The 27,204-nt window shown below is 34.4% G+C and overlaps 1 protein-coding gene across 7 annotated transcripts in view; it reads right to left on the bottom strand.

Moving 5' to 3' along the window:
• The window catches only part of DGKB (diacylglycerol kinase beta), a 331,618-nt gene that overhangs the window by 185,133 nt on the left and 119,281 nt on the right, over nucleotides 1–27,204 (bottom strand). For all 7 annotated transcript variants that reach the window (XM_015619344.2, XM_019005780.1, XM_015619347.1 and 4 more), the window contains 5 exons: nucleotides 26,028–26,101; nucleotides 18,955–19,029; nucleotides 11,333–11,418; nucleotides 8,953–9,042; nucleotides 6,298–6,458 (listed from right to left, as the gene is read on the bottom strand). In XM_015619344.2, coding sequence (XP_015474830.1) covers nucleotides 6,298–6,458; nucleotides 8,953–9,042; nucleotides 11,333–11,418; nucleotides 18,955–19,029; nucleotides 26,028–26,101 — 486 coding nt within the window. The remainder of the gene's footprint in view (nucleotides 1–6,297; nucleotides 6,459–8,952; nucleotides 9,043–11,332; nucleotides 11,419–18,954; nucleotides 19,030–26,027; nucleotides 26,102–27,204) is intronic.

The raw sequence follows: 27,204 nt of genomic DNA on the forward strand, positions 1-27,204 counted from the left end.
GCTAAAGTCCTTTCTCAAGAAAATAAAAAAAATATGGCTTCTATGTAAGATTTTTCTTACTTTTTTTCTTCCAGTCTTGCAAAAAAAAAATAAAATTAAGAAGGTATAATAGAAGTGTAGGTTGATGACTTAATAGTATAGTGATAGGGAAGCAGATTCATAACAAGTTCAAATTTATGATTATGAGAATTAAGAAGTCATATTTTTCCCTACTGGCAGAATAAGAGGCTCTTAGTGACTGGTTAAGGTTGAAGAGTATTAAATCATGAGCCCCCAAATATCTATTTGATAGTGCATTTGGATAGTAAGATATTAGGTGTCATAAAAGTACACTTGTCTTTGTCGTAGACCTTTACTACTTTATGATAATAACTCTCCAGAGAATACACCCTGATTGTAGTATTACTTACTAGTATTAATGAAATTTCCCCTCTAAGTGATAAATGCTATATTTTTATTAATCCAGCATATAATACTGACTTGTTTCTCAAAGAACTTACAGAACATTTCCAGGCACATTCAGCTATCTCTACTGCCTTAACTAAAAACACTTGCAAAAAATATTTTGTTGTAGACCATCCAAGTGAGAATACCATCATGTTGCAATGAAATCAATTACCACATCTTGTAAAGACTGGATGAAAGACCGAGATGTTCTAGTTCTGTAAGTTCTGTTTTAGCATTAATTTTTTTACCTATTGATTTTAGAAAAGAAGTCACTCAGAGTAATGGAAGTTTCTGAATTTCCATGTGCAAGTTAATCAAATGGACAAAAACAACAGATGGAACAGGAATCTGGATATCCCAGTTCTCTTCCAGGTTACTGTCTTAATTGCTGTCCTAGAGCATTTTTTTCCCTCCAATATGTTCTTGTGTATGTGTTTGCACATGTATTCAAAATTCCAGCTGAAGGGAGGCTGGAAGATTCTTATTTAAATCCTGTATCAGTAAGTACAGATAATATGTTTTCCATATCCTAAGTACCTCGTGCCAATTAAATAATCTGGATAAGATCAGCTGTAGCTTTAAGCTTCTTGAAGAACTTCATTCTGCTGACTCTTTAGGGTGAACAGACTAAAGAGCAGCAATAGCAAAGACCTGAAGTAGGCTTACCCTAAAGCATGCATTCAGGCAATCAGTGGAGACAAGGGAGAAGCAATCTCCAGATCTTCTGGATCTACAAAGAATATAAGCCTCTAAGGGACTCTGCCCTGGCTTCCTAAGGGACAGCTACCCTTGCAGTCCTTCTAGCCAGAACACTAGGCAATCACTTAAGTGTGAACAGAGGGAATTTGTATGTTCTTTACATATGTAGCAGTTATATAACTTGGTCAAAAACATAAGTTCAAAGTTTTAATGGAATCTGGACCAAGAGGAAGAAAATAGAGATAAAAATCAGAGACTTGCCTGATCAGTCACTCATACAGGACATTTCTAGTTGAACACAAGGATATAAAATGATTGCAAATATCATCTTTAGAACTGCCTTCTGTAAATACCAGTAAGTACCACATCATTTGGTTTATTCTTACCTTGAATACTGCCCAAACACCAGTGAGAATTGCTTTCATTTTAGAATGGTACTCACTGTTTTAATATAGTGAAGGTTGCACTGTGCCATACTTCATATAGCATAATTTTCCTCAAAATCTAGCTCAGTAATATTTCTTTCTTCACAAACTTGTACTTGAAGACAATGCAGATGTTTGCTAGTTAAGTTTATGATACTCCAACAGTCTAATTACAGAACTGCAAGGGGCTTACCAGCATATGCTCTGCAATGCCCTATGCAGTTACAAAAAATCAAGTGATAGATAAACAGCATTAATAACATTTTATCTCCTATTAACAGCAGATAAATTTATGACTTATGTAAAAGGTAAAAAGAAAAAAAAAAAGAAAGAAAACAGAAAAAACAAATGTTTACAGTTAAAGATCTTCAGTACTGATTCCTGTTGACCTAATTTTGGCTCCAAGAAGTCTAAACTCTAAGCTAATTCAGTGGCAGAACAGTAAATTCAAAATTATGCTTGCTTCTGGAAAACCTGCTTTAGTACTCACATCCTAACATCTATTCATAATTTCTTTCAGCATTATTACCCATAAAATGGAAAACAATAAAAAGAGCTATTAGTAACTAACAGGAAAGTCAATGGAAAATAGATGAGTTGTTCAGTTTAAAAATTATTACCTTTTTTGAGGTAAGCCATTATCTGAGTCCAATAATTGTTTTTCATTTACTATTTTCAAGTAGTTTACATAAAAATATGAAAAATCAGGGTCCAGCAATGTTGGTTCTCAGGTGACTACAACTACGCCTTTGGGTTAGCCTACAGCTATTTGTTCCAATCAAGAAGGAACCTCTGAAAAACTCATCTGTCTTTAGGAATAAGAATTATTAATGGTGAGCTACCAAATAGTAATGACATATTTTTTAAAAGAACTTCATTATAGTTTTTGCATGATTTCATCATTTCTCTTTAACATCTACATGGAAGAGAAAGCACAGTAAGCAAAGATATTGTACTCTCTCACACATTCCTACCCGTAAGTATGTAAGATGTCTTCTTCTCCCTTCCACATGCTCTTTTCAACAAAGCATTTAGGGGAAGTCAAGGTTTCTAATGTTTAATCAAAATGGAACATTTACTGAGGCATTCCTTCCACTATCAAAATACCCATTTTGTCTCACTTTGAGACAATCATTTGAGAAGCGCTAAAAATAAGCAAGGTAACTTCCCTACATATTTGACATTCCTTAAAAACTTCCCAATAAAAGATAAACAACTTTGACAGTCACTCCCTTTTCTGTTATTAGCATCGACAATACAATATTGCTTGACAACTAAACTAATTATCCCTAAACTTAAAAGAACTCTTTCTTCACAGCTTAGCACTATATAGAATTTTTGACCATGCCATTATGGAGTTTCCTAACAGCGCACATGGAAGTCCTTCTCAAGGACACAATGTTAAACAAACCTGTTTTGGTTTTATGTGAGAGCTTGCCTCACTGTCTGCTGGTCACTCATCTTCCATGGCTGCTGCTCAGGACTCAAACACCACATAATTATTTCACCATCTTCCATGTTTATCTGGTTTTGTCTATACTTGAATTGAGTACATTTACTGTAAATAGAATATAGGCCAATCTGTTTCATAATTAACATTGTGCATTTATGCTTTTCTTTGACTGTATCACTGAAGAAAATGGCTCAATCCAGGCAAAGATCTGAGAGTAGACATGAGAAGAACCGTTTGCAAAGATATGATTTATTTTTTAGGGTACCTTTTTCCACTTTTTTTCTCTTCTTTGTGTAATGCATAGAGTTATGAGTATATGAAAATTTAGTCTAATTTAGAGGATTATTTTATTTGCTTGGGTGTTTTTTGATGCTTTTTTATGGGGGTAACTTCAAGCATTGAATTGAAGAATAATTACTGATTTTGTGAAAATATTTCCATGTTCTAAGATAGCATTAGATTAGGGAAATACTGGCTTTTTGGGTTTTTATACAGGCTTGAGATACAGATACAAAAAAATACCTATGAAAAAATAAACCAGGAGTGTTACATAGGCTTATCTGAAGCACCTGTCCACATATTATACGTTTGCTCCATTAATGGCAAGCAGCTGCGTGCTTGAAGAAAGCAGTGGAAGTTAAACTGTTTTATCCACAGGAGAAAGGTTAACCATGACAAATAATATGTCCAATGAAATACTAGACACACACACACACACACTCCCTCTGATTATAACAACAGCAAGTTGGCTAAATGAAGTGACAAGGGAATGAAATTCCAGTACTGCAGGAACTGCAGAAATGCAACCCCAAGAATACAGTCTGTGATAACAAAACAATACTGACATTACTGAAGTCTATCTTTGATGATCACTGGGATTGTATCAACCTAGTGCATGAATGTATGACTATTACAGCCGTTTGGGTAGATTATGGGGAAAATAACTTTTATTTTCTCTAACGTACCTCAGTAATTGAACTTGCCACTGTCAGACAGTTGGCCAGATATTTCCCATTTCTGTCATGCCTCTTCATTTGTCCTCTAATACTACCAGCTATGTTTGTCCAGCTCCCCAAATCTGTGACTTTCCAAGACAAGCTTTCATTTTCAGATGACCTTACTATAGTTTTGAAGAGGTTTTTTGGTTTGGTTTTCCTTGGGGTGGTGGTATATTTGTTTTTTAAAGCAAATATTATTTGACTACTTTAATGCACATTTTTCTTGGATATTTAGCTTGTATCAGTGACTCCAGTATTATTAGGAAGCAGATGGAACTTCTCTCCTGGTATCTTGCCATCCTGACAGAATGATGTATGTGAGCAATTGAAAGATCTTTATCTTATTCTACATTGCTCTGAGATGTTTTCTAGCTCCTTCTTTGAAACTGACACATGGCTTGGTGTCCACTTTTTTTATGGTACCTCCGTGCTTTGTGTTTCCATCAGGTTGAACATTACCCATATGCATTCACAGTTTGTTACACACACATCTCAGCCGGTTTCTTATCTTTCTCTCTGCACTTAGACATAGTATAGTCCTTATGTACATATCAGTGCTTTGAGACTGCCATAGAAAAAAAAGGCTCGAACATACTAATCAAACCTTTCACTTACATATGCTACTGTCTCCAACATTCCTTTCAACTTAGTGTACCATTCTCCTTCCAACGGGTAAATTGCCTTCTGTTTGGTACCTACAGTAAAACAACTAGATTTGTAGATGAGAAGAGAGCAAGGGATGTCATGCTCAACTTCAGCAAGACTTTAAACACTGGCTACCTCAATTCTTGTATCTAGATTGGGATATTATGGTCTTCATTGCTGGAGAGATTTAGAACAAAAGACTGACTAGATAAGGTGATTCACAGGTAAGAGGGCAGCTCCAGAGAGGTCCAATACATACTGCAAGTACCTATGAGGAGGTATAAAGAAGACAAAATCAGACTATTCAAGTGGCACATATGACAGGAGGATGTGAGACAGATAAATTTTGTTGAAATGAGAGATTCAGACAGGATGTAGGAAAAAAACACTTTCATCATAAGGACAGTCGAGCACCACAATGGGTTGCCCAAAGAGGTTGTGCCATCCTTGGATGGTTTTAAAATCTAAATGGATAATGCCCTGAGCAATGTGATCTGTTCTCACAGTTGACTCTGTTTAGAGATAATGACTTCCTGCAATCCCTTCAACCTGAATTATGGTCCTAAAACATCAAGAGACTCATGTGAAGCACAATTATATTCAGTTTTACTTTTCTCTCCTCTCTAAACATACATTTAGATTGTTTGTTACTAAGTACAATTTCTTCCACACGATTACAAAGTTCATACAGCAAGTTCTATTCATGTTGCATTAGAGACTGTGCTTATTATTTGGCAGGAATCTACAAGGCAATGCACAATATGTTGTAGGTCACCATTAGTTTTCACAGTGCCTTGGAGAAACAATAAAAATTAAAAGACAGTGCAATTCAATCAAATGTAAGTTTCTGCATGTAGACAGGAAGAATCACCTAGGAAAAACCCAAATGAGGTATGAAGTAATGATTCTTCAGAATAGGATCAGAAATTAACAACAAATCACAAATCAAATAAGAATAAAGAAATTCTGCTAATATTAAGAAGCTAGCAAAGAGATAAGACAGTACAGAGAAAACCACACACAAGTACAAACCAGAGATTCAGCTCCTCAGATAAGAAGAGCTGCTTAAACCCCTATTCCTCCTAATTCATTCAAACTCCTGAATTCATTCAAACTTCTCTTGTAGGGAAGTGAATTTCACTTCCCTACAAGGCAGAACCAAGAAGATACATGTGGAGCTTTTTTTTTTGTATTATTGTTTTATTATTTAAAACTGCCCTGAAGAAATAAAGAATGCAACTGTTCCTTTAAATTGTTTTGACTACGTGAATACTAATGGAAAATGTTACTTAAGAGTTCTTATTAAGTGATTAGTTTTTCCTTTATATTTTTATAGGACCTTCAAAATGACAACATAAATTTAGTATTATAGCTGCTCATAAACCATTAAGAACAACACAAATATCTTCTTTATAAATGGGAAGGTAGAAGGTCCTGAAAAATAATTCAGGTTTGAATGTGAGGAAGTAAATTTATGCAAATTGCTGTTAGTCACCTATGTATTCATTTCACTAGCAAAACAACATTATAAATGATCCTTAGCCAACAGTTCTTCATTTGAAGGCATGTGATGCAAATATTTATTCAAAAGATAAAAAGAAAATCACTTAAGGATAAGCGTAAGTCTTACCACGCCAATAGAAAAGTAGTTATTGATGATGTTGTAAGGCACTGGGTCTCCTTTCTCATCTTTATCATTGGGTATTACTTCAAATTTCCATCTGTCCAGTAAAATCTCTGAGCTATTCTCAATGTCTTTTAAGATCTTCATCAAATTCTCACCTTCATACCCTAGCAAAACATAAAACCAGTTATTTAATCAAGCATAATAAAGTTTCATTACATTTTCTTCCTCTTTCTATATAGTTGGACTGGGCTCTTCATCTAATTGAAGATGCCCCTGCTCATTGCAGGGAGGGCTGGACTAGTTAACTAACCTTTAAAGATCACTTCCAACCCAAAATATTCTATGATTCTGTGACTGGAAAAATGAAAGCAATGCATATAAGACCATAAAAGCAGGATTGTGCTCAAAGTATTGACAATTTTCCAGCACTTGTCATTAAAAGGAGAACAAATACAAAGCCAATTAAGCATGTAAATTTAGAATAATTCTGCAGATTTCAGTGGACATCAAATTTGTGATGTAGAAAATAATTAGATCTTCAAAATTTGCCAATCTCTTGAATTTTTCAAATGATCCATAAAGCTAAGTTTATACTTTGCAAAATGTTCTTGATGAAAAATGAACCTTAATACTTAAAGTCCATTGATTTCAAAATTTATGGAAAAGAGACATACTGCTCTTTTGCCTGACAAGACACTGAAAGGTTAAAAGCTATCTACAAATATTCATGGATTGTTTCAATCTGGTTTAGCATAGAAATTACAAAATTACAAATTCACAGCTGATAGCTTTATCAGCAAAAGTAACATTTTTGCTTATTTCAACAACTTCATTAGCCTCATCCTGCTTTGTAGAGAGAATTTACTCTTAGCTGCAAATAAGCACTCGCATGTAATCCACTAAATAGAGTAGAAAACTTGTTAATGCACTCATGAGTATATACAACATACACATGTGTGCATGGAGAAAAACTGTGGGGGTTTTACTAAGTGACATTATCAGCTCTGAATATTACTCAGAACAAATGACTTTGTAACAGATAGCTAAGATCTGGGGATTCAATGCTTCTTCAAAGCAGAAAAAACAAGATTTCCTATTCAAGCAATATGTAACTGCTGGTGTTATGAACAGCTTTAGCAGGGCAAGCCTCTCAAAGGCTCCTTGCTCAAAACCCATTGCTGATGTATTTGTTTATGGCTGCCTAGCACACTTTTGCTAGTTATTGCTAACCACCACATGACAGCAGCATGCACAATTCCACTTCTCTGCGACCTTGAGATCACTCACCAGCAATTTAGTTTCTGGAATCCCTGTCTCCTTTCCCATCTATGGAAGTTCCAGAAAATCTGTATTATGGTATTGTTTACCACAAAGCAATTGGGCAAAGAATGATGAAACCCAGAATATTTTCCTATTGTTTTTTCTACTTTAGTCCAAATGGAATCACTTAAGATACAGAACACGAATAAAAGTGAAGGTAGGGACAGGTCCCAGCTACTGCAATTAAACATTCTCATAATTGACCCTACTTAGAACAGCAGATTGGACTAGTGACTTCCTATGACCTCTTTCAGTTATTCTATGTCTCTATGAAAAATTCAGAAAGTTAAGTAAAGCTGATTTGAATATATTTTGTCTTACTTGTTTTCCTTTTTTCCCCTTGGACTATGAGAATGTAAACAATCAACAGTTGTAACAGAGAAAATAAAGGATGTTCTCAAATGATTTGACAGAACATCATGGTTAACAAAGTGCTACAGCATGAAAACTACTGAGAATTTGCTAGACTATCTGGCAACAAACAACAAAGACATCTAGAAAGGAAACTGATCAGACAGAAGAAGTTAAGACCTCTGCAAAGTCTGAGAAGTTCCAAACAAAACAACCAAGTTCTAAATACAAAACATCTCAACTGAAACAGCCAAGATCTGAACTAGACCTGGTTATGAGCCCATAAATTGAGGTGCTTTCACCACAGACTGAATCTTGTCTAAGATTTTCTTCCTTGTGTCTCCTTCAAGTTATCCTGTAATACAGATTCTAAATGGAGTTTTTTGGAGGAGTTGAGAGTAAGTCTCTGAACATCCAGGAAAGGATGCAAAGGGTATTTAAGGTTTGATTTTCTAAATATTCTTCTTTCAGCATTCTTTGCCTTCTCATTTTCTGATAAATAGTACCACAGTACTTATTGTCTGGAATCCTCTGTAGCAAAACAGAAAGGGAGTGGATCAGAGGAACTAATCAAAGGCTGAAGCACGTTTTTCATTTAATATATTTAAAAATTATTAAACCACTCCTAACCCATTATTAGATGTTTCGGTAACCCTTTCAGAACAGCCCCAATTAAAACCCACTTAAGACTGCTCCCTTTACAAGGTATTGATATCTGCAATACAGATGGTAAAAAGCTAATCAAACAGCTATACGCTATTCTTATTAAACCTTGGAACGTTTTTGGTGTCAGCAGAAGCTAAAAACAAGGTATGAAGCATGACTGCAACCTGTAATATCTTATATATCTATACAATTACAAACAGATCATTCAAAAAATAGAAAAGGCAATGGCTCTTTATGAAAACAGATCTAAATGCAGATGTTGATGCAAAATGTTTTTTTTCTTTTAATTCCATAACCAAAGGCATTTTCATTTGTGTTTACCTCCTCCCCATCTCAGACACCTTGCTAAATCATTGCCAGTCCCAAGAGGCAGGATAGCAACAGGAGGATGCTTAATCAAGTTTGCTTTCTCTGTGAATAAAGAAGGAAAAAACACAACTAAGGAAAAAACATTATCTAACTGCATGGTATTATATAACTGTGTTAGTTTGTTTTTTCCAGTGAAAGACTTGCTTTGTATATGAAATTATGATGCGTGCTCCGCAATGAGCACTTTACCAAGTCAGTCCATTTTGTAGCCCCTTCTTCACTTGATATTCAATCCTTAATCCTAATTTACTCATTTATTATCATAAGCATTTTGTAATCCTAATTGTTTCCTTTGTTATCATAAGGACTTTGTAAACCATAGATATGACAAACATTCATAAACAATGATACTCAAGATCTTTCCAAGATCTCACTCTAGTTCTCAGATCTGGCATTCCCAGCTGTGAATACAGGAGAGTAATAGTTAAGGGCATGAACAATGAGGTGACCCTTCTACTTGTTCACCTGGGTGACCAAATCTGTATTAAACTGTGTATTCACCTGGAGTTGTGTCTACACCTAAGCACCACTACCAAGAAGTCACTGGAACTAACACAAGACCTTAGATGGGTTTGCCCACCTGAAATTAAACCTGCTATTCAAAGGGAGCACTGACCCATCTGATCAAAGTCCTTAAGTAGCAATTTCGTATTTATTAAACTATGTTTTGAAATGAATGAGTTTATAGCATCTTTTCAGTCTTTACTGGTATTTTTGTAGCATTGTAAGCTCAAGGATCTTTTCAAAATCCAATGAGAATACCCTTGTCAAGAAATACAGCTTTTCTGAAAGCTGGAACATACATTTCAAATATATAATTTGTCAAATTTCCCATTTAATGTGAATGAATAGCATGCCTAGTTTAAAAGTTATACTTAATCAAACAGATACTTTGTTTATAGAAATATGCACAATTATCAGCAAAAATCAGCAGGAGTTTATCTATACAATGGATGTAGCAGAGAAATCAATATTTATCAATATTTTAGAAAGATTTAACATTCACATAACCTGTTTAATGGAAATCTTCCAGAGAATTTAATATTTAATAGAGTAATTAAAAAAAAACTTTTAAAGTTTCAAACTGATGAGATTTATTTTTTTCCTTTTGTTTATTTTTTCTTTCCTTTCTTTTTTTAAATTTTCTTCTCTCTTGCAGTGCTCTCAGCTAAAGCTCTTTGTATATCAAGAGATCAGGGAAGACCAAATTAGAAAGTGTTTAGAAACAGGTGTACCCTTACACTTTATATGCTGAAGTGCTTTTGCTCTGTAAAAGGCAGCATTGAAAATATATTTTCTGCACCTGTGAAAAAGGATGGAATGGATGGACCCCCAAGTAATTTCAGTTCCATAACACAAAAAATGCTGCAGAACATAGTATGTTACTGAAAGAGAAAATAACTGCATGACATTTTAGACCTCATGAAAAAGGTGATTACACAATTAAGAGCTGCGAAACTTTTTTTCTTCCATGTTTAGGCAATGCAGTTGATGTTTATGTAAATTAATTTATGACTGTGAAAGCTATTTGAGAGTCACTTGCAGTACCTTAGATTTGCAAAAAGACTTTTTTCCAACCAAGATTAAAAATATTCCTTTGCTACCATTCCTTCGTTTTATCAAGTCTACTTTTCAGTCAACTTTTAAAGGTTTTTCTGGTCCCCCACATAGCACACATTTTAAACACTTTAGTTAAATCTTCAGTTGAGTTTGTTGACCTCTCCTGATCCACTTCCTAATTTCCATTGTAACACATGCCCACTGTTTTTCTCTGCAGCTAACACCAAATAAATGATCATGTGATGTGGAAGACATTCTCCTTAATAATCTTTGAGAAGAGTAAGTCTTTTAAGTCTGTAATAACTTGACTTCTGGGCCTTCCTTATGATTTTTATAGAGAATTTTGCAGACAGCTGACCAAAAGAACTCCAAAACTAAATTATATCTCAATACATTATCTTTATTATGGTATAATATATTATAAACAAAAATTTGGTAACTAAAAAAAGCAAGTCAGTTAAATTAAATTGTCTTAAAATTAGAAAGTTAGATTTGATTAAATTGGGGAAAATACTTTGAGCCAAAATTAAAATACATTAATTCAAATTTCTTTCTTTCGGGAAATCCAGAAACACTGAACTTGTCTAGAGATTTTAAATAACATTTGCAATTTGAGTACCCTTAAAAATAAGCATGTCCCAAACTAACACATTTCAAAAATTTAAATGAACAAGCTGTTGTTTGAAAGCTCTATACATGAATTGGTATATAAGGAAGACCATTAAAATGAAAACCATGAGGCAAGCAAAACCCTGTAAAGGATATAGATTACCTATGCAATCCAAAATCCAGCCCACAGTTCCATCTCCACCACATGCTAGTACTCTGAACTCAGCAACATCTCGGAAAAAATTTAACCTAAAAAAAGTAAATGAAGATACCTAATTATGATCAGTATAATTGTGCGTTATGTTATGGCTAAAGACATTTTATTTAATAGCAAATAGCAAATGATCACTGAAAATAAAAATAATTTCTGCTTATGCATTCATTTTTAGACAAATAAAATCAAACATTATTATTATCAGTATTATTATCTGAAAAATTTCAAGCAAAATTAGTAATTGAAGGGTTATTGTGGTACACTAACAGCAGAACAAGTTTGGACCTGATGCAAAGTCCAACCTTTGACTTCAAAACTTGTTTAAAAAGATCATCACAAACGTTCTCTGTTCACTTAGTTGCAAATGGAGAGGTAGTCTCTGAAGACAGAAAAGTCTATGTTGTCTAAATGTATTAGCCATAACATTTATCTATAGGAAAACTTCCTGTTTCAGGTAGAACACTGGTACATATTAAGATGAACATTCTGTGGTTGGTAAAAACAACTTTGCATCACGGTTTAGTGAAAAAAGAGAGAGCATCAGATTGAAGGTCCTCATTCCTTGTCCTAAAAACTGTATTTTAAAAATAAAATATCTTTGGCAATATTTGCCTGGCTATTTCTGCTTCCATATCCATCAAGTGAGTATCACCACCTCCTCATCCACTTCATTCCATATCAATGTTCCATAAAGCTGGGAAGTGAGAATATATTAAAGCAACACTAAGGTGCAGTATTTTAATTTAAGGCATTTTTAATTTAGGCGTTTAATTTAAGGCATAATTTTAATTTAAAGGCATCAGTTCAGGATAGCTTTTGACACATGCTGAAATCAGTCAGTCCTTAAACATAAATTGTCACTAGCCAAAAAAAGTTGCATTAATTTTGTTTTATTACTAGGTATGTATGTGTATGTTCATATTGTATTCATTAGTGTTACAGATATTTTAATAGATATCCTATGTTCTAGAGACCAGATCTGATATCCAGTTTGCAATCTCCTAATAAATGCACAACTAACATATTTTACGCAAATTCTGGAATACAAATAAATATAGACAATTGCTTACAGGTGTTTCATTCCAACTGTTTCCCATATGAAATTGTAATGCTGCAGGGAGAATGTAGTTTCTGTCCTTAGAAAGTTTTAAAATTCTTTTGGACCTCTTGATAAAATCAAGAGCATATGAAAAATTACAGAGTAAGAAAGCAAGAATGGGAGAAGGAAATGAAAACCACAATGACCAAAGGAGTTATGTAATATGTAGAAGATGACAGGACAACTTCTTGTGCTATTAGTTTTTGACCAGAATTTCAATTTTAGCCAAGTTGCATAGAATTAAGCCTATCACATGTCCCACTACCTGTAATTTTCTCTGCTCAGAAGAGCTCTTAAGCAATTTCAAGTGCAAATATAATGCCTGAAGCATGCTTACTTGCCCTTTATATTAAAGGCTGCCTTACTCTTCTCACCCCTTTTATGTTCTACTTCACACATCTGCAGGAGAAGTGCTGTAGGATCTCCTGTGATCCCAAAATGTCGTGTGCCAAATCCAGCCGGGTACACGTGGGGAACACGTCTGTAATAAGCGTCTGCTGCAAGATCCTCTGCTGGAAGTCACCTCACAGCACTGCAAGGGCAGGCACTGAGATGTGCCCTGGCCCACAGGTGTGCACATCCATCCCTTCTCGAGGCCTGGCACAGGGACAAACGCCTCCTGCCACCAGCATTCCCACTTCTAGCCCATGTGTTGGGTCGGCAGAGAGTTACCAGGTGTAATTACATTGCTTCCTATACCGAGAGTATTTCAGCTTAATTTAAATTATAGCCCAGAGGTGATGGCAGGCTACTGACTTCTAAGGATTTAAACATTTCTACCTCAGGTAGCAGATACAGGAAAGAAAGTCTGAAAAGAATCAACCAACCAAAACAACCAAAAACACAGGGATGATTTTAGCATTGCTCCAGACTGGAAGAATATAGACCTAAACCTCTGTCTCTTTTTATAAACATGCTTATTTTTCACCATATGGGTATCAAGCAATCTTTTTGTTTTGACTGTATAGTTAATCTTCATCAAAAAAGTGTAACTTTAAAAAAAGTGGGGGACTGAAAAATCTGCCAAAACCATATTGTCAAAAACATTTTCAATAAGCTTCATTTGTATTTCCCTTGGAGCTTTTTATATTCACAGACAGTGCATTTTCCAAGCAAAGTACAGCATTAAATACACATAACTTTTTCTTTTTATAGACTTAAATATAAAAAATTATACGTACATTATATAAAAATCTAACACACAAAATACATAAAAATAATGCATGTTACAGTGTATATTTGCATATATAAATGCAGTGTATATAAATATACTATAGCAGATATAAATATTTATAAAATCAAATTAATTTATAAAATTAAATATAGTTATATAATTATATATGTAAATAAATCTTATTCATTGAATTAGAATGTGCAGCCTACATTAGGAGTTGGGAAGGGAAGACAGTTTTCTGTTTTATAAGGTTTCATTCAGACTCAGTAAGTGTTACAATTGTAAAGAAAGAATTTGACACATTTCTTTATAGACTTTTTGGGAGAAAGTCAATATTCCTTACCAAGAAAACTGCACTCAATTAGTGTTTTAATAGCACCTGCTACTTTTTATCCACCATTTTTCACACGGTTTGAAAAGAATTTAAAAAAACTGCTGGAGAAGAGCTTAGTAAAAGTGGTTTAAATGAAGCTGAAAAAAAAAAAATCAAAGTAATCTTCAAGATTTTGTGCAATGTCAGCCAGAGTTAAAACACCAGAATAGAAAATTTATCCTGTTTTCTTGGAAAAAAATTGAAACAGTTAATGTAATTGACACCAGACTAATTTTATTTTGCCAGAAACAAGGATTCGAATGCAGTTATTGAGTTTCTGCTGATAAGTCAGTAATTTCCACCTGAAAGAGGGCAACTGTTTCAGCTACCTATATTACTCTAACTCAGTTTTTCATAATCACCTCACCAAATCCATAGGAATGCAGGGGATCTATTTATGAATAAAATACAAATGCTAGAGGATGTAACTATTTGATTTTGAATCATGCAGTTAATTGATTTATGCACAGGTAGCAAACACATACACATTCTTATAGAACGATTTAGAGAAATACCTGAAGTATTTATTTAACTTAATTTATTAGAGTAAACTGAAGTTTTACTCATATTAATGAGCACATAAATTGCAGTATTTTCCATTTAGTTCCCTGCATATGACATTTGCTCTTATACCCAAAAGCAGTGCATTATGCAGAACTTCAGGTACTCAGCCACATAAGGTGGCATAACAGTAACGCATGATATCCTTCAGCATTCTTCACTCACAGTGGAAGCAAAACTTAAGACTGTCTACAGCTCAAAAGAATAATCCACTAGTGGATCTCAGCATAGGTTTCAGGTGCCAACACTACAGATGTCATAAAAGCAAAAATATTGTTAAACAGCTGCTTAAAATATATCTCTAAATTCAGGATTTAAGTCTCATATGTGAAGACTTGGTGAATTCTAAGTACTACTGATTTATGATGTACAAAATGAATTTTTATCATTACAGTACAACCAACTCACCATTGCTGGCTTTGCCATTCTTTGGCAAAAATGTAATTCTTCCAAGAAAATATGAACCAAATTCAACATTTTGTTCAGAAGAAAATCACTATGCAGTTATTATCTTCTAAAAGTATTCTTGGTGTATATACCTTCCTAGAATACTCTGGGTATTCCAAATGTCCAACAGCAAAGAAATGCTCTAGCAATCAATTCAAATAATTAAGGAAAATAGCGTAATTTTCAAAACAGGCCTATTGTTTTGTGAAGGTAAAAAAGCCCAAGTGGTGTAGAGTCCCAACTAAATTGCAGTGTAAGTTGTAGGGGTTCAGCTTTGCTGCCTTGGGCATCTTTTGAGTGGGCAGAATTTAAGATGCAGAAAGGCCTGTTGAGGCAAACTTGCAGCTAAAATTTAAAAAATAGATGCTCTCCAAATTAAATGCTTATGGAAGCTACAAAGAAATACAACTTTTGTGGATATAATTTCTATAATACAGTATAAAAATACCATAAATTAGACATTTTAAATAATAGAACTTTAGGGAACAGAGGCCTTTTCAGAGGGACAAAGACTTTGTGAAACGCTGACCTCTCTACAGAGTCCTGCGGCTCTGTGGCTCGACTGCTATTCATCCTGCTATTATTTACCTCTCTGTGAGGTGAACAATAACTGAATTTCAGATTCTTCAAGATCATTAAATCCACAATAACAGTTGTTGTCAGAAGTAGAAGACTCCTATAGAGATATAACAACCAAACAGGGAAACTCTTTTCATGGCAAAAAAACACAGGTGCTAGGCACAAATTACACAATGCATCAGCCTAGCAATTTTCACGTCACTGTGTTAACTGTGGCAGTCTGTAACCGTGGAGTGTACCTTTTATGCCTCTGTTCAGCTGCAGAGCTTACAAGATTTTTCCAGCTCACTTGTATCCCTCCACTGCCAATTAAAGAATGTCTAAACCATTAATTATTATACCCATGTTTAACGTGTACTGTTGCCCTTTGGCTTAGAGCTTCTTGATTTTCAGGCCTCGCTGCGGGTCTCCGTTGCTGGAAGGGAATCAGTGAAAGAGTCGCTGCCATGAGGTTTATTTGCATCATGTACATATTTTTATACAGACTATGCACATCACATGTCTTAACATAAACTGCTTCAAAAACCCTAGCAAAGAAGCTGCAAGAAATTGCTGTTGTTCCTTAACTTCTTCATGTACCATCCCATCTATTATGAAAGTAGGCAACACATCCACTTCAGTAATTGTGCACTGAGGTTACGGTACTAAAACGCGCTGTCAATTTGCTCAAAATATTTTCCTGTTGTCCTGCTATATGCCAGCATAGTTATAGAAAAATATAGAATAGATGGTACATAGAAAGGTGAGGCTTTTTTATGGTTTTGGGAAATTGTGTTTTGGTTTCGTGTTTTTTTCTTGGTTTTTTAGTTGTTGTGGTTGTTGTTATTTTGGAGTCTTTATTCCAATACATTTCTCTGCAAGAACATGGTTATCCCACTAAAGAGGTAGAGCAGTAGACATAGCATTTGAGCTGTTGACCATTAAAAAAATCCAAACCAGTAGTTTCAGCCCCCACTAAGATTTACGATTTTCTTAGTCTCCTAGTTCTCTTTTCCTTCTCTCTGCCATTGAAAAGGGGATGCTTGGATTTTTGACAAAAATGAACTGGAGATATCAATTCATGTCAGCCACAGATGTTTGGAAGTTAAGTTACAAAACCTGTGAATGTTACCTTCTTGATTGATGACAGTGGCCCATGAGAAAAATACCATCAAAAATTAAAAACATTAACTTATGGGTTAAAGCAGACAGGTTGGCTCTAACAAAAAATACAAATCCTTAGCTAATACTAGAAACATTTTCTGGATTGAGTAAACATAGCAGAAAATAGTACTTGAAAGAAAAAAAACCTCTCAAAATAGGCTCAACTAAAATGTACTACAGTAATATTAAATGCTTTAAAATAAATATACATTATGCTTATCCCCTTTCTACTAAATAACTTACTGGGATGAAGAAATACATTTCTGCTTTTCTCTGTGCTGCATAGTACCCAAATCTTTTCCATTTTGATCTAAATTTCACATGTAGGATGAGAACATTAAATAAACATAAAATTTGGATTGACAATCCAGTATAACTGGCATTACATAGATGGATGAGGGAGTGGACAGATGGATGAATGGGCAGGTTTTATTAGGCAACTCAGCCCTTGCAGAAAACAAGTACTGGTAAGTGAAATACCGGAGTTTATTCAACTTCTCAATTAATGGGCCAAATTATATGCAGCCTACAAAGTATTGCCAGGGGCAAGAAGTGATGGCAGGAGACAAACTTGAAATTTAGGATTATTCATATCAGTGAAATGAATAAAAAATATTCGAAAACAAGCACTGCCAGTTTGAAAATTAATTAGAATTTTCTTCAAAGTGACTCTGAATTAAAACTACTTCAATTTTTAGAAAGAATAGAAAGAAAAATTGAAAATATTTTCTAAAAAACACTGTCCTGGTTCAAAAGAGTAATGTTTAAATTGCTTCCGTGCAGGGTTTCAGCTTGAACTTAACACTGCCCTCTTGTGCCTCTATCTTAAAATGCATTTTCCTCTACATAGCAAGATTAATGAAAACTAAGTCACTTACAGACAGAAATGCAGCCAGATTTTTTTTTTAATTTTGAAGAAATAGGATGATTATGAACAACAACATTTGTTTTGTTAAAAAATCATCCTCTAAATTTCTAGCATGACATTTTTATTATACAGTAAGTAAAATCATATTTGTTATTAGCTTTGTCTCAGTTAACCCTTCCAGTCTACTTATTCTTTGAACTAAGAGTACTTAAATTTTCCATATGTGTCAAGAATAGCAAAAAATCAACAGACTTCATTCGAATAATAAAAAGAGCACTAGCATTCTGATACAAGATGAGTATAGGCATGAAAGAAACCATGCATGTCATTATCTCCATTTTTTGGGCTGGTTTTGCACCATTCAGCAGGTTAACATTAGCCACACTGCAGTGCACAATATCTTAACTTCTAAAAGGATTGAGCCCAATATGCTTTTCACTTTCAATCAATGCTACGCACATCTCAAGGTCTAAACAAAAAAAAAAATTTAAAGATTAAAAAAAAAGTATACAAACAACAATGTAAACTTAATGTCAGTGAACGTATACCTTCTAATATCCTTCTGCAACTCTTTTCACTGATGTAAAATTTCATGTATCAGTGATATAAGTAAATAGCACCCAGTACATACAGAATAACATAGAGAGCAGATATTTAGTGCTGCTCTAATTTTCTTCTACCAAAGCACCCTCATAAAGGAGACAATATCAGGTGGTTAAGGTTGGTGTTTGACACTCTGCAATTCTCCTGTCTTCACATGAATGCTAATTAAGAAGAATCACAGAGGAAGCACACTAAGCAAGGGACTGCAATACCAGCCGGCTCATCAAGCACTTCAGTCCACATTAAAAGCCCCTGCCAGCAAAATCTAGCCTGACCAGTCATTTTCCAACCACTGCATTTTCAAGATTACGTAACTGATAAGAAGCATGCAGTCACCAATACATTACAGACACCTTTGCATGTGCACATATGTGTTTATGTAAAAGAAATGCATGTCTTGCTGGTCAGTCTTTGAGGCCGCTGATATACTGAATACTTTTATACAAGCAACCCCCAAGAACTCGGGTTGCAGAAATGGAAGCTGCAAATAGGATTAAGTTTATCCCACAGTTCATATCCAATAATGCATGGTTTTTAGCAAAACATATGAGACATAGCTTTACTTGTAAAGATAAACAAACAATACCTAAACATTTCTGCAACCATTCAGAGAACTGCAGTGTTTATACATTCCAACCATGCTATATGTACTTCAGTCTGTTCATTTGATCATACAGTATTTTATTAAATGAGCTCCTGGTAATAATATTAGCTGTAAACTTACCCTGGCATTGGTCCATTTCCAGAAAGACTATAAACTTGACGAGGATTTAAAAGGTACTGAAATTTTCTATATATTCTGAAAAGGTAAAAGAGACAAGGAGAAAATATTTACTTACATGTTTGTAATTTTTTTAAACCTTTCAAATAAAAGAATTAAAGAAGTTAGAACACACTTTAATTATTTGAACTGCAGGATCTCACTTATACAAAAAAATCAAATACTTGAACGCAGCAATTATAATTCATACATAGAGTGTATTGTGGGGGTATAAAGTTGAAACAGAAGTACTACAAGCTATTTACAATTAAAATGCTGTGTATAGACAGAAACAAAATACGATAAAGAACTATAATTACACAAGAAAAGCTGAATCAAGAAAGCATTTTGGAAAGCATATTGATTTGTATTAAAGTAACTCCATGGCAAAGGAGAGATTTCTTCCTGAAATTTTTTGCAAACACAGAATTACAAATATAATTAATTGCAAAAGCTAATTGGCTTTGCCACCCACCAAAAATGTTTGCATAGGCTGAAAAATGTTCTGATAAAGAAAACCTGTAGTCAACTACATTTCTTAGGGATTAGATTTGAATGGGAAGAAAATGAAAAAGATTTGAAGCATTGTTTTACTAAATTACCCTTATTTTAAAATTACCTGAATAATAGGAAGCAATTTATTGATACAGCATGACAAGCATTTCCCTATCCCACGAGAGCCTATGTTCTCTCCTACCCTCAGCAATTATTTCTTCCAAAGTGTAAATTTAGAAATTTGAGTTTATTCGTCCTAAAAGTAGAACAGAAATTTTGTTTCTTCATTACAAATATTAGAATTGTAATTTCCTACACTGACTGGAATGCTAGTAGTGATTAGTTTCTCACACAGAAACAAGAAAGCACACAAAAGAGCTGGGGCTCAGAATAAATAAATACATCTGATATCCATGGCAATAGTTTAAATTATAAACCCATGCTTCTTGGTTTTAATTTTAATGTTTCTGTCTTTAAGGTAATTAATATTTTAATGTTCTTACAAAAGCATTTCTTTTTCTACTGAAATATTTCTTCTTTTCTTTATAATCTCTTAAATAAAACAGCCTAATAGGAGCTGAACTCTAGGTTAAAATGTCCATGTTTTCAAATACAGAACAATAAAATTGTCTAGACACAATCTATCTGCACATTCAGGGGTTTTATTATTTTTTTTTAACAGAAATGCATAATTTATCAGGGTAGCTGGAGAGCAAGTGTGTAAAAATACTGAATACAAACAAATTCATAATTATCTGTAAAAATGCCAAATTGGAATATTTTCTTAACTTCTCAATTATTTAGTGATAGCAGCTTCATAAAGCATTTTATTCAAGCACACTCACACAATATATTCCTGTTGCCATTCCTGACAGAAAAAGTCAGTATGAAATTACTAGTTTCATTTCACAAGTATGCACATATCATTGTTGATGGCTGCGACAATGATTAAATCAGACTTTTGGCAATGGATTTACAACACAATATACGTATTCCCATTTTACAAATGTAAAAGGAGTCTTCTAGTTAGAATGTGTGATTTGCTTGTAAGAGATGTGTGGATTTTAATCTGGTCAAAGGTGATGCTAATTTGTATAGCTGACCATGGCAAGCTCATGAACAGTATTTTTACAAAGTCACAAAGGTTTAAGTGTTATTTTCCTAAAGTCTGGCACTACAAAACAAACTAGCCACTACCTACACTCACAGTGCTTTGTCAGGTAACAGAGAAATGTTATAAAAGACTTCCTAATAAAGAGGAGTCTAGGTTTTTCTACTCAGAACCCAGAAGTCCGACTGCAATAATGAAGAGATGACACTGAATCGTACTTGACTCAGTGCATGCCACTCATGGCTACCAGTTGAACATCAGTACCTGCTAATCACTCCATAATGACTCACAGCAAATGGCACATCAAGCTTTAAGTTATTAAACACGCTTATGTATTCTAGTCTGTGTGAAATTCATAAACTGGTGGCTCATTTCTATTCATACATTCTCCAAAAAAAAAGTTAGAAACTGTTTATAAATGTTTCCTTCACACTGAGCGGTACCCAGACCTAACAGGGTGACATGGGGAAGCCAAGGAAATGGACAGTAATTCGACATTCCATTTTATATCTACAATACCAAACAGTGACTCTGACATGGTTCTGAATGCCTTGCTTCCACATGTGAGGAGAGAACTGGATGTGTTTTCCTTGTGACTGGAGATTTGGGCTGACAAGGCCATGAGGTGGTGTGGTGGGAAATGCCCCAAAAGACATTTCTGTGATGAAATGCAATTTCATGAATGAAGCCAGTTTATGAAATTACTACTTGTCAACAAACAGCTGTGCTTCTGTAAATACTTTTGGGATTATTCTGTGATCTGGAAAACTAAAATAATTCAATTTAAAACACAAATACACAGAAAACTTTCTTCATTGTCATTTTTCTTTGTATTTTAATCATGCCCATGATTTCATATAAACCTCAGAATACTCTGCTAACATAACTGAGGAGCAGAAAATTACGCCAGAAGTGGCCATCGTCTTTAAACAGCTCAGCTGCTGAAGGAAATATTTTAGAGTGCACTTTGGGCTGAGTTAGATTAAGCTGTCTTCTGAAGATGAGAGAAAATAAATGGCCAGAAACTAGCTGGCAATTCAAAACTGGCAATAAAGTTGACTACACTGTGGAAAAAGCTGGCAAAAGCTGGCAATTTCTTCTACCACAACTGGGAGACACATCTTCAGTCCTCTAGGGGTTATTAAAGATGTTGTTAATATGGGCTTAATTTAACCCTGATGTCACACAAGGAAGAAGCCAAGATTTCTTCTCCAAAATAAAAAAAGTTACCTGCTCTCCCAGACATACAATATTTGAAAAAGATCATTTGAAACTGCTTTTACATTTTGTTTCAATGCTAAATGAAAGCTCAGAAAGGTAGATTAGTCAGAAGGGAGGAGGGAAGAGCTACTATGAACCCAAGTTATTTGAAAACAGCAAAGGTTAAAAATATCATCCACCTGTATTGCACAGACACTGAATGTGGAGTCAGCAGGAAACGTCAGTGTACGGAAGCTGATCTCCAGCACATCCACCAGCACATTTGTCAAGGAAACAATTGTGTAAACTCACCCTCTGGTCAAGCAAATAAACTGGAAAATGGGGAAGTGGAAATCAAAGTAATGAGTATGGCAAAACAACAGCATGATTTAGAAGGACTCTTATGTTAGAAACATCACCCTTAACAACAGCTTTAGAAGCACTACATGCTTTTTGTATATTCTTTCTGTTGAAAGAAACTATTTTGTGAATGACCTACTATGTGTATATATACACTTTCTATTCACAGATTATTGAAAACTGTTCCCTTGATCAGTCAGATCATAAATGCAGACATCCCAAATCAATAGCCCTAGAATGAAATGGATGTTCTGCACTTTTTTTGGATGAAATTAACTGCACCTACCCATTTCATGCACAACCACAGAAAAATATGTTAAGGTATGATATAGCCTGAGGAATTCACTTGTCCGGGTTTGATAAACTCCTATTCAGTCTCATGCTCAGTTAAAATCCATTTCTAGTGTGTGAAATCCTTAAATTCATCAACTTTAATTCTATTTTTCTACTTTCTTCTTAATAAAATTATTAAATTATAAACATATTTTATTCTATTATAAACATATGCATTATCTATTAAAAAATCATTCAAGTCCAACTAACTGTAAATACACTTGAGTTTTACATGATGGGCAATTATTAACCTCCTAATCGAGAAGAAAATATAATGGGGCTATTGTCATAATTCTTTATTTTGCAATTATATCTGAAAGTCATAGCATTGGTCTTTACAATAGAAACCTACTCAGGAAGAAAATACTTATCACTACACATTCTGAAAAACTGAATTTGTAATGTAATGAAAGTTTAAAAATGTATCTATAAGATATGGTTGTAGAGAACACATTTTTGTGTTCAGAATGCACTTTTTCTACATATTCATTCGTTTCCCATCAACCCTCTGTTTGAATATTTAAAAACTAAAACTAAAGAAACAAGCTTCTTTTACATTTAAGTGATCCTCAGTTCTTTGCTTTTGCACTTGAGAGATCTGAAAAAAATTACAACATACAAAGGAAAAGACCGTGAATTACTTGGGCGTGCATTTATTCAACTTTTTTTTTTTTTTTTCAGTTGAATGTATGAACTCTCTTCAAGAATAAAGGCAATGAAATGGGCTGAGTTACCACATGGTAAGGCATAAAACCTTGTCTGGGGAACACTGGAGTCTTGACAATCTGCAATAACCTTTCTGTGTTCAATGAAAGTCAATTACAAATTTATTTTTATTCATTTTGACCTCTCAAATACAGAGAATCCTAAGTAAAGACCGAGGAATAGTAAAGACTGAGGAATAGTAAAGACTGAGGATCTTTAGTAGATGATTTTCTTAATCTGAATGAATCAAGATAATGAAATTCTGATCTACAAAAATTATAAAGCTGTGGGTTTGTTTTGCTTTCCTTTTCTTACTCTCACTGCTGGGGAAATCTTACTTTTGTTACAGTGTATCCTCTAGTCCCACCCCAGTCAGCACCTGACCAGATTACAAAACTGCTCTAACAAAAAAGCGTGACTTGAATGCCATTTACTTGAAAGTTGGACTCAATGATCCTTGTGGGTCCCTTCCAACTGTGAAGAAATCTGTGAACCACCATAACTGTGCATTTTGCAAAGTAACTTATGTCTTGAAATGTCCTGTGATTTTACTTTCCACAACATATAACTGCCACAAAATTGGAGGGTAGGGAATATATGGGAATCTCTTTCTCGTTACTGACTGTAAAGCAGATAAAACCCAGGAAATCTGAAAAAAGTTCAGTAACATTTCCTCTGAGAATATTTTCACAACTTAAATTGAAGATTCAAACTAAGATGTACTCTTAACATCCTTATTTTGTATTTTTGCTACTGGCATTGATATGAAACATTAACACCTGAAAAATGGAGTGCAAACCCCTTCTCAATAAATAGAGATCTGGCTTTGGATCTAAATGTGAGATATTATCTCCTAATGGTGAATGACCTGAGATACGTTAACATGACCATGCAGTTGACCTCTTGATGTGCTTCTCTTAAAACAGAAATATTGAGTGTGACCTTGATACATTAGTATGCAATTTAACATTTTGTGTGTGTGTGGTATCAAAGCCAATTTAAGAGGTTCTTACAATTCACTCTGTTCAGCTGCTGGTGCCTGCCCTCATGCTATACACTTAATTGTGTAATGACACTTGTGGATAATGGCGCTAAGTTAATGAAGTGTGTACAGGGCATCCATTTTTAAAATTCAAATAATTCCTGTGATCTGTTTGGCCTCAGTAATAGTTTCATTGACATAAACTGGGAAGTGTTAAACTGTAATACATGAAGGGGAATAGAAGCTTGAGATGGCGATCAGATTTTAGACTTGCTTTTACCCTGGAGAATATCTAACATTAAATGACATCCCTGATGCATTAAGCCCATTCAGATAGTAACACTTGAGACCAATTATGAGCTGGGAACTGAATGCTGTGAAACAGCATTTCATTAAATTGTTTCTAGGCTATAACTAACTGTGTAAGTGCAGCTCTCTAACCTGTCTCTCACCTACATAATTGCAGACTGGATCTCTGATCTACTCACTTCATACGGGTACTGTAAGAAGTCAAGCTGAGTGCCAGTGCAGATTACCTCCCACAAGACCCCCGACTGCACAGCAGACCAGGGCTGCCTCACACTGCTATTGTGGCTGGAACATGAAAACTCAGGATGGCTCACACTGTTTTGCTCCAACTGCAAAGGCATGTTCTTGAAAAGGTTTAGAGTTAATCTTTTAGATCATTTGCTTTTGACACACCTGGCTGATATCTAGTATCCCCAGCCCAGGGATTACACAATCAGCTCTCAAATTCTCTCAGAGTCCTTCAAATACAGCTCCTTAGCTCTAAGAATTACCCTAACAACTACTCTGCAGAATTTTGTCCTCTTTGACAGTTTACTTTCAAAAGGGGCACAGGAAGATGTGATCTAAGGAAGGCAGGGTGGAGGAGGTAGGGAAAGCTGACCCATTGTAGTTTACTTGCTTGGTTCCAGGCTCTAGTATCACACTGCATCCCTCCTTTTTTCCTTCTCATTACCTGTATCATCAGTATCCACAGGTGTCACCTCCAGCTGCATCTTGGCCAAAAGACCATAATCTTTTTCAAGACTTTAAGTTCCAGAACTGATATGGTGAACTAAGCTATGGAAGTATAGATGTTTATGGGATGATCAAAAATGGCCATATTGTTAGCATTTGGAATCCTGAAAATTGCTCTCAGGGGGCAACTAATTCAGCATTCCTGCCTGAGTAGGAGGAGAGTGCTCCTTACCTCTACTTTATCAGGCCTCTGATACATTAACACTTAGACTAACAAACTCAGACATTTTTAATTTAAATCAATGTGATTACTGACATACAAAAAATTAGTATGTCTTTAAGTTTGTGTGATTGGACTCTAATAATTCAACTGGATTTTTAGAATGTTTCCTATAAAGAGAAATCTAAAGGTTTCTTTGAAGGAAATCTTATGAAGAGGTTTGAGAGCCTCTACTGCAAAGTCTTAAGAAAGCATATCCTACATTAGAAAATGGAATACTGCTTCTATTTAAACTACTGGCCTGCCTATACAATCATTACATAGATAAAAAGAAAAGTTAGAACTTTAAAGTTTTAATACAAGATATGGCAACTCACATATTCATGCAAATCACACAAACCCATGCACTGAACAAAGCTACTGTTTTGGTTTTTTATTTGAAGCAAATCTATTCTACAGAACTAACTCTTGTTTTTAACTGGAGAATTTATCGAAACAGAGATATAGCATGTTCAACTGTGAGAAATAACAATACAAAATTTTGGATTTTTTTCTCATATACAACTTCTAAAATTCATTTTTAAACATTTCACACACCTGAATCAAGAGAGAAAGAGGGAAAAAAAAAAAAAGGAAAAAAGCCTTACCTTTCTCCTTGTTTCCCACCACTTTTAGGATTGACAAAAACTAAAAGTGGATGAGTGCCTGGAACTGGAGTGATCTAAAAGAAGGGAATAACACAGCCACTCATTAATGCTGTGTGTTGCATTCATTTTTTCCTATAGTAGACAGAAAACAAAAAGCTTAATTCAAACTCTATGTTATGCTATGTAATCCAGCTGGAAGCAATACCATAATTTGCAATAATCCTCACTTCATTAATTTGCCAGAAAATGCAAGTGACTTCTCTTTTAATGCTGTCTGTTTTACAGCTGTGTTGCAATTTTAACCAATAATGCCACTGAAATATTCAAATATATAACCCATCTCTCTCTATATAGATATATATGTGTGCATGTATATATCTATATCTCCACCAGTAGAGAAGAAACTTTCAATGCAAATAATACATTCATTACTCTGTCAGTAATTTCAGAAGGAAATTACTTAAAAGGAAAGGAAGGAAAGAAAGGAAAGAAGGAAAAAGCTTAAAAGAAACTGTATTTTGGAGAAAGAAGTATATATTATATACTGCGAAGGTCAACTATAGCTATATGGAACACTGAATTTAACAGATTTTTTTTAAATTATGGCAATGATTACCTGCAGTATTTAATATAATATGAAATCACACGCTTTTTAAAACATGGCAACCATAACATTAAGGAATTCCTTTAAGCACCTGAGAAAGCTGAAAAACCTCAGAAGGCAGAGAAGAAACCATAAGAAAGAAAGGCAAGTCTGAAGAAAAGAATGTTGAGGAGAAGGAAGGAAACAATTACGTCTACCTTTTTATTTTAACTCTTTCACGTATGGAAAGTTTTACAGATTCACATTATTATTTAGCTTTACAAACTAACACCTCCATTCTAATTAGTAAGGTTAGTCTGTATTTTCAGATACTCTTGAGATGTGTGTGTTTGTTGCCTTTACTCCAAAAACTGGAACATAAAAAAATTATATCAGATTATCTCTAATACAGGTCTTTAAACCATGAAGCTAGACTATTCAAATTTAGAAGTATCACTTTGAGACATTTATCAATTCCATAATGTTTGGAAGTATATTAAGAGTTCAAAATCAATATCTCCAAAGTCATGCACCAAAAACTTCAGAGATGAAGCTTGGACAATCTGTGTTTCAAAATGATACACCAAAAGGCCT

This window comes from Parus major, chromosome 2 (genome assembly GCF_001522545.3).
Source record: "Parus major isolate Abel chromosome 2, Parus_major1.1, whole genome shotgun sequence".
Lineage (NCBI taxonomy): Eukaryota > Metazoa > Chordata > Aves > Passeriformes > Paridae > Parus > Parus major.